Raw genomic sequence first — 8,845 nt, 5'->3', positions numbered from 1 at the left:
TGTAAAAAAAAATTGACTAGCTAGTACTAGGTCCTTGTTTGCAGTAGTATCACGTGATTATTTGAGGTGCATTATAACAACCTTAAGGGCTTAATAAGCTGTCACAAACACTAAAAATCGTAATAATATTGATATCGTGATATTATCGTTTCACCGAGATCTACGCGATACAGATATCGTTTCATTGCAATACCGCGGTATTACTATAGAGCTTATGCAGGGGGCGTGGTAATTATTTCTAAGCGCCTAGCTCTTACCAATTTAAGACACGCGTTAGGACCAGTCCGCCATTTGTAGGGTATACAGGTACAAGATGCCAAAGGAGTGTTGTGCTGTGAATTGTTCCAATTTGTGTGTAAGAGGGAGTGGATTAAGTTTTTATACTTTCCCAGCGGATCTAGATCGAAGAAATAAATGGATTGCTGCTGTAAACAGGAAGAACTGGTACCCAACCGAGCACACGGTAATATGTAGTGAACATTTCATTGATGGACAAAAGAGTAACAACCAGTTTGCACCGAACTACACCCCTACAATCTTTCAACGCGTTGACAGTCCTATGAAACGAAAGATGGAAGCTCAGGTCGCGGATTTTCGAAGAACAGCTTCCAGAAAACGGAGGATAGAGCAGACCGAGATCACTGATCAGCAAAAGAAAAAGGCAAAGGAAAGCAGAATGCAAGAGCTTGCTGAGTCTAGCAAAAGGCAAGAAGCAAGAAAATTGGAAGAAGAACGGAGGCTGAAAGAAATAGAAGAGCAGCAAAGGTTAGAGGAGGAGAGGAAAAGACGTGAAGAAGATGAGAGGGAGAGATTGTTGAGAGAAGAAGAAAGGAGAGAAGCTGAACAAAGAAAGGAGATTGAAGATGCCAAACAAAAGAGGTTGGATGAAATGAACAGATTGCAACAAGCTGAAGAGACACGACTAGAGTATGATGAACTACTCAAGAAATATGATGACCTACTCCTGAAATACAACCAAGCTGTAGAAGAGCTTGAACAGCTAAGAACAAGAGAAGCTAAACTGAATACAAAGGTTGATGAGTTGCAGACAAGGATAGTAAGTCGACAGAGCTTAGAAGAGAATGATAAGCAAGTGAAGTTTTATATAGGCCTACCATCGTTTGCAGTTTTGCTAGCCATATACAATTTGGTGATAAAGGGTCTACCTGAATGTCATTTTTCCATGTTTGATCAGCTCTTGATTACTTTGATTAAGCTACGACTTAATATTCCTGATCAAGATTTGGCATATCGCTTTGGTGTAAACCAATCTACGGTTTCCCGATGCATTACCAAGTGGCTAGATGTACTTCATGTAAAGTTATCACCGTTGATTTATTGGCCAGAGAGGGATCAGTTACGGAAGACAATGCCAACATGTTTCAGGAAAAATTTTCGGAAATGTGCGATTGTTATAGACTGTTTTGAAGTGTTCATAGACAGGCCAACTTCACTGATGGCAAGGGCTCAAACATGGTCGAACTATAAGAAGCACAACACATGCAAATTCTTAATAGGCATCACTCCTCAGGGGTCAGTATCGTTTATATCTAAAGGCTGGGGCGGAAGGGTATCTGATGTACATTTAACTGAGAACTGTGGTCTCCTCTCAAAACTGTTACCTGGAGATGTCATCTTAGCAGATCGTGGCTTCACAATAGAAAAGGCTGCAGGAATGTATTGTGCAGAAGTCAAGGTACCTCCCTTTACAAGAGGGAAAAAGCAGTTAAGTAAACTAGAAGTTGACACTGCTCGCCAGCTTTCTCATGTTAGAATTCATGTTGAAAGAGTTATTGGGCTAGTAAGGCAAAAATATTCCATATTACAATCAACTCTGTCTATTAACATGCTCAAAGGTGACGAAGAGGGTGTGTCTCCTGTTGATAAAATAGTTGTAATATGTTGTGCGCTATGTAACTGTTGTGACTCTGTAGTACCATTTTAATTACTTACTAAGTTGTACCTGTCATTGTAATAAATAATATTGTTGATATTTACGTAACATTTATTTTATTTACATTTAGGATATGAAAGTGCATGTACAGTAGAGTATATTAATGATGTTTCATTGCCTTCTTTGATCTCTTAGAACTCCTCTGATTGTGGCAGTCTGGACAAAAATATTTCCCTTTCGGAACATCTTTTTTGGTCATTTTTAAACATGAAAAATGAAACCATCCTATCAAACAATCCTTGTTATCACAGCAAATCATGTTATCATAGTCTTCTCCTTTACCGCAATAGCAGTATCCTTCCTGTTCATCTGAAGAACTTGAATTATGGACATCATTGCTCCTCGAGCCTGCAGTAGCATCCACCTTAGTAATGTGAGAGTCTGTGGAATCCACCTGGTTTACACTTGCATCAACAGACACGCTAGTACTGGAGCTTGCACCACCACTAGCAGCTGTACTGCTTGATGACTGCAGTGGCATTATTGGTTGCTTGCTGAACCACTTTCCTACTAGTTCAGGTAATATGGCCAATTTAATGAATGGTTCAACGTCATGTATAGCCGAGTCAATGAAATCAGAATCCAGCTCTACCATCTGGTGAAATATTTCACCTTCCCTCCAAGCTACAAAATCACAATGTTGCATGTGGCATAGCTTCATCTGCAGTTGGATTTGATAATAATACATATGATCTTCCTTAAGTGCGAGTCTGCCATTGTCGTCTTCTAAAAAGAAGGAAGAATTATCAAGAATGGCTTCTGAAAATGCTTTATTCTTACAGGAGAAAGGACACTTGATTTCTAAAACACGACTCTCACAACACTTACAGTAGACAAGGCCGTCTGGTGTGGCACCCAAGAATGGAAATTCAGGATCCAAAATAAGGCCACATTGTATTACCATAAAATTCTCATGACAAGCTTGCATTTTTTCTGTATATGCTACCCTGGCAATATCTTCATGCTTGCACCCATACTGGCATGCAGAAGAAGTAAATTTACGCTGCTCAGGATAGCATATAGCCTTGATCAGGGAAACAGATGGTTGAAAATGGTTAGTATGCAAAGCTTCACGCAACTTAGAAGCTGTTATCCTACCCGCACGTTGCTCAAACCAAGCTCGACATTTACTTTGTTCTCTTGTGCACTCCTCCACCATGACAGCTTGATTAAATGAGTCTCGTAAATATCTTCACATTTGGTCAAAAGATCATTATATGCCATCTCCATTGCTGTCGGATCATGCAACTCTGTTAAAGGTTTGGGTAAAACCCCAGATTCTGTTTCTGGAACATAAGAATCATTATACTCAGCCATCAATGACAGCACAACTGGTTTCCCCAGCCCTTGAGACATCTCATTATGAAAAGTGGCTAAATCAGAATCAGTAGACTTAGGAATAGAAAATTTTTTGCTTTTCGTAGATGGGTCTCCACATCCCTCAGTGACAGTTTGTTTGCGCTTATGCTTTGGTGTAGTGAAGTCTATTTTACCAATTTTAGAAAATGGGACACTTCGAAAAGTGCTTGGTAGCCATGAACACGGCAATGATGTGCACGAAAACTGCTGCTTCATCTGAGTATTTAACTCCAACATGAACAACACAGAAGCAATGTGTGAACAAGCCTCTCCAGCACCAGCCATACATGTACAGTGAGCACACAACACTTCTCCACTCTGTTTAACTGAAACCCATACCTTCAGTGAGGGTAATGAAAGGCTTTGTGAATGTTTAACAAGTGCTGTAAACAAGTAAAGCTTGGTACTACTGGATCGACTGACACTGCAAATAACATCACTCACCCATCCATTCACAACTTGATTGAAAGCCTCCAGACTTTTGTAAGTTTTAAGTTGTTCATGTGTGTAAAGACTAGGTGTCAGTATTAGGTAGTTATATACATCTCCGTACATCACATCTGGCCATTCATTCCACTCAATAGCATGTTCTGAAAACGATGAAGGCTTCTCCAGTCGGCAATAGGGATCTTCCTCCGCGACAAATCAACTTCAATTTATCGAGATATCGATCCTTGGTGTCTCCTGACTGTTCTAAATAATACTGTGAATAAGAAAACGCCTGGTTTACGCGTTGTGCACTATCCATGAGCGGTTTCACTAAGCAACGTTTCTACCCTACAAATGGCGGAACTGTGCTAACGAGTGTAAGAGCTGGGCGCTTAGAGATAATTACCACGCCCCCTGCATAAGCTCTATAATACCGAGAAACCGCCCAGCCCTAATTGCAAGCATGTAGGAGCCACAGAAAAATCTACTGTAATATCCTAACAACATCAGCAGCCATATGAAGCCTTTGGCTACATATCTTAAGAATGAAGCCAAAATTTGTGACCGGGCCTGCGAAAACAGGGCATGTGGGCACAAACTACACCCCATCACTCTACAGGTCATATCTCAGTATTGGAAACGTATATTTCCATTCTGTAACTTGCATTATGATGCCAATTAAATGCTTACTAAGAGCCGAAAATTGCAATGCCATAGCATAATGGTACAAAGAGTTATGAGTGATGAAAGTGTGAAAACGTAGACAAAAATCATGTGCCCACATGCCCTATTATCGCAGGCCCGGTCACATTTATGCAGTTGTCAACAAAGTATATATGTGACCAGGTCTGTGAAAAGGGGTCTCATAGCGTTTCCAAATTGTCAAGTTTGACTAATTATAACTCCTCATGTTTTCAACCTATCACCTTCATATTACATCAAGCTATAGTGCTATGTTAGGAGTATAAAGGAACTGAATTTCAGGGTGATATATACCTTATTCACAAGTCAAGTTACAGGTTTCCAAGTACATGCAATTGAAATGGATATATATGTAGTGATCATTAGTCTTGTTGCCTAGTCCAAGTGCTACAAAATATCAGCATAGCTTATTTCAAGGTGATTTTGTTTTTATAGCATGTAATGGATGTCCAAATATAATATTGTACAATGTACAACTTAATACATGATTACTAAATAATAACAATTCACTGACATGCTATAATGAGAGTTTTATGTGTTAACTGGTAACAAAATTAGTTAAAACAACCTAATAACAATTGTGGTGACATGTATTGTGTAGATATGGCAGCTACATACTTGCTTAACAAATGGTATGTTATAAGGAAGGTAGACCTGTTCAATAGCAGATCATTTTGTTAAAACAACATACTAACTAAAGCATAACAGACTATTTGTAGATCTGACAGTTCATGCTAATTTTGACAATAGTGCATTATTTTGAAAGGCACTGTGTTAAATTAACATGCTAATGCTAATTTGACATACTGTCAAAATAACATATTCTGTTAAAATGGCAACTGATAATTACATATAACAAACCTTTTGTTGTATTGATAGTGTACATGTCAAAATGACAGAAAATTGTTCATATGATACATTGTCAATTTAACATTTTATGTTAATTTAACAAGTTTGTTTTTGCTGTGTGGTCACTGTACTAATCGGCAATTTTGCTGTTTTTGTTCAACTGCATTCAAAAGGTGAGGCTGAAAATTTAATAGTCCACTGACTTTTCCCCTACACAATAAAGAAATTACTCAAGAAAAAAAATGTAAACTAGTCAGGTTTTTGCTCAGTAGGTTACATGGATACTGTACCCTAAAAGGCAATAAGTGTTGAAATATACAATGTCTGGTCATGTAATACTTACCAGGTTCACTTTTATGAGGAGTAAAAGCCAAATTCAAAAATAGTAAACATTATGAGAATGGATTATTAACAAATCTAACCTGTTGTAATACAAGAGTCTCTAGTTTGCTATTCAATAATCATGTCATCCATGCATTTTGAATTTAATTGCAGGATACAAGATGATTGAAACTTGACGTTGATCCTCCACATATGTAATAATACTCCTCAGTAAATCATTTGTGTCAAGTTCATGGTGGAACAAAATTGTGACTTCATCCACATCGGACTATAAGTTCTTGGGTTCTCTGTTGAAGGTTATTGTGTTTGAATTTAAATAGGCCAGGTGGGCCAAGGTAGCTCATGACTGACTTGACTATGCTACATTGTAGTTTATGTACATGTAATAGTTGTAACATGTCATAAGGGCTTTGCCTATATGTATGCCCAACTGCCCGAGGGCTGCAGACCTGAAGGCAGAGGGCATACATATCAGACAAGCCTGAATGCCCCATGTTACAACTAAAATGTAACACTTATCAGGCTGATAGCCTGTACAGGGTGATCAATCACCCAAGCCAATACAATACAGCCACTGGCTGTATTGTATTATGCATACCTAAATTTTTTGATTATGGGGTCAGCAGCTATGTAGCTTATATCAAGACACACGATAGTGTGTCGTGCGGCCCAAGAAGCCGGCGCGCCACACCGTGAGTATATTAACAGGAAGAAAGAAAACGCAATTTTCACACCTATGTAGCTCTGTGATCTCTTATCCGATTGGAACCAAATTTGCTAGAGACATGCCGCCCAGTTAGGGGAGTCTATATACCAAATTTGAAGAAAATCGCTCCAGCCATTTCCGAGATACGAGCGAACAAAATTTCTTTTTAATTTCTTCGTTTTTTTCTTCTTCATCTTCTTCATTTCGCACACTTCGCAAAATTCGCCATAAAACACGAACGCGCGCTCAGATTGGGCTGAAATTTGGCACACTTAAAGGGCTCATTAAGGCGGATCTCCGTACCAACTTTGGTAGGAATCCGATGAACATTCACGGAGTTATATGCGATTATTTGCGTAAAATAAGGTCGAAGGTCTGTCACGCCTACAGGGTAAACCCCTTGGAGGAATCAGTTGAAAATTGATATGTAGATGGAGCAACCATCGTAGGAGTGCCTTTTTGTGGTTTGAAAGGAATCGAGATAAAGACCATGGAGATATGACACAAAACCCAACCTGTGTCAAAATTACGCGATCGATTTTTATGAATAAAAAAATTATTAGTTTTCGTGTTTACCAGACAAACCGCTTAGAGCAACGAGCTGAAAATCTGTATGTAGCTGGAATAATCATCATAGAAAGTTCTTGCAGTAGTACAGAAGAATCGGATTACAAATTACTGAGTTATGATTCGAAAGGCAACTACGTGCAGCAAATGCGAGATCGAGATACTCTAATAGAACATTCACCCTAATAAAGCATTCAGTTGCATGTATAATTTACTCAGTTATATTACTTTGCAAGTTATTCTGTAGGGAATTCAGCTACAAACAAGTCACCCTGTAGTCAGATCAACTAGAAGAAGGTACCTAATAGAGAGTTCATCTACAAAGAAGCCATCATGTAGAGAGTTCAGCTCAAACACTGTAAATCACCCTGTAGAGAATTCAGGTAGGTTAATGGTAAAAATTTTAATAACGACAATTCAGGTGAATTTGGTGCCGCTTGGTCAATTGGCACAAAATTCGCCTGAATTATTGTTATTCAAATTTTTACCATTAACCTACCATCACAGCCATTTCTTGGCCGCCACCTTGGATTTCACATCTTTTTTCACCATAGCCTTTCTGAGGGCCGCACTCTTTTTTTACAGCTTGGCTGTTTTGGATTAGATTCAGTTATGATGAATGGACATATCCTAGAGATATCATGGAGAATTTTTGTTATGTAAGTTTAATGTTTTAAACAGTAGTACTAGCTTTAATTATGTTAATGCAATGATATTTCTTGCATTTGCTCATATACAGTTGAGAATTCCTGGAATGTTCGTACTCCCTTGTGTAATGTTCACCACATTATCGTAAAATATATTGGTTGAGGTGTTTAGTGAAGTAGTTATGATTAATGTAATGTATTTTAGCTTATCATTAATTTAAATCTTACAAAGGCTTAAATCCAAAAACCCTCATGCCAGTCCTGCTGTATACTTTTCACAACTGGTAGACCAACTTGGTTGCAAATTGCAATTAGATGAATCATCAAGTATACATCTCAACCAACTACATGGGACTCACCAATCAGTGGATTAATCAAAGCATCAAGATTCCTAATGAAAATCATTGGGCTCCCCTGACTGGTGGGGCACCAACACTTGGTTGGCCAAAATCATCGTGGACATCATGGGGCTTATCAACTGGTGGACCGCTAACACTTGCAATTTTGGTTGGCCAAAGTAATTATGATGTTTCCCAACAAACATTACAGGATGTCCTGACCAGTGAGCCACCAACATTTGGTTAGCTGAAACCTCAAGCTTCCTAATGAAAATTACTGACAGGTGTACCACCAACAGCCCATATAACAAGTTTCCCAATGAACATAACAGCTCCCTGACCAGACACTTAGCTATGCAGAAACTCAAGTTCCCAGCAAACTTCACAGGAATCCCTGACCAATGGACCACATCACTTGGTTGGGATGCAGGTGTGGTGAACCGATATATGTATAACAAAATTTTTGAAAGAATGAAAATTTGAAAATTATATCTACATAACATTATGGCTTAATGTAAGGGGAAGGTATCTCTTTTCAATATTGCTAGCTATAGATTAACTGTTTGGAAGGATGAGCCACAAATTACTAAATTAAAAATCACTCAGCCACATCCTCTCATGCCAGTTGGTCTGGAAACTTAACACCTGTCAAGTCAATTTGCTTTACCTGACCAAGTTGTGTGAAAATAAATATTATGCAGTTTAGAAGGCTAGGGTGCATAACAGTGAATATTTTAAAAGGTTAAAAGCATACATAGCAATTGATTATTCCACGTTTTGTGAAAATATGCAGCTTAGAAGGGTGTAAAAGGTTAAATGCATGCATAGCAATTGGTTGCCAACCTGTCAAGTACTGACCAAGTTGTGTGAAAATATGCATTTTAGAAGGATGTATAACAATTAATATTTTTATAGGTTAAATTGGTTACCAAGTTGTGTGAAAATATGTAGT

General features: G+C 38.4%; 2 protein-coding genes across 2 annotated transcripts; one reads left to right on the top strand and one right to left on the bottom strand.

Annotated features, from left to right (window-relative positions):
- Nucleotides 1-210: 210 nt before the first annotated feature.
- On the top strand, nucleotides 211-3,073 carry LOC136265976 (uncharacterized). Its single transcript, XM_066060920.1, has one exon. It carries the CDS (start codon nucleotides 314-316, stop codon nucleotides 1,943-1,945), a length of 1,632 nt encoding a protein of 543 aa, XP_065916992.1. The 5' UTR covers nucleotides 211-313; the 3' UTR covers nucleotides 1,946-3,073.
- Nucleotides 2,055-2,882, bottom strand: LOC136247149 (uncharacterized). Its single transcript, XM_066038785.1, has one exon. The coding sequence runs from the start codon at nucleotides 2,880-2,882 to the stop codon at nucleotides 2,055-2,057; it is 828 nt and encodes a 275-aa protein (XP_065894857.1).
- Nucleotides 3,074-8,845: the final 5,772 nt, after the last annotated feature.

This window comes from Dysidea avara, chromosome 1 (assembly GCF_963678975.1).
Source record: "Dysidea avara chromosome 1, odDysAvar1.4, whole genome shotgun sequence".
In the NCBI taxonomy this organism is placed as follows: Eukaryota; Metazoa; Porifera; class Demospongiae; order Dictyoceratida; family Dysideidae; genus Dysidea; species Dysidea avara.
The sequence above is the reverse complement of the archived record's forward strand: the minus strand, read 5'-3'. Positions and strand labels throughout refer to the sequence as shown.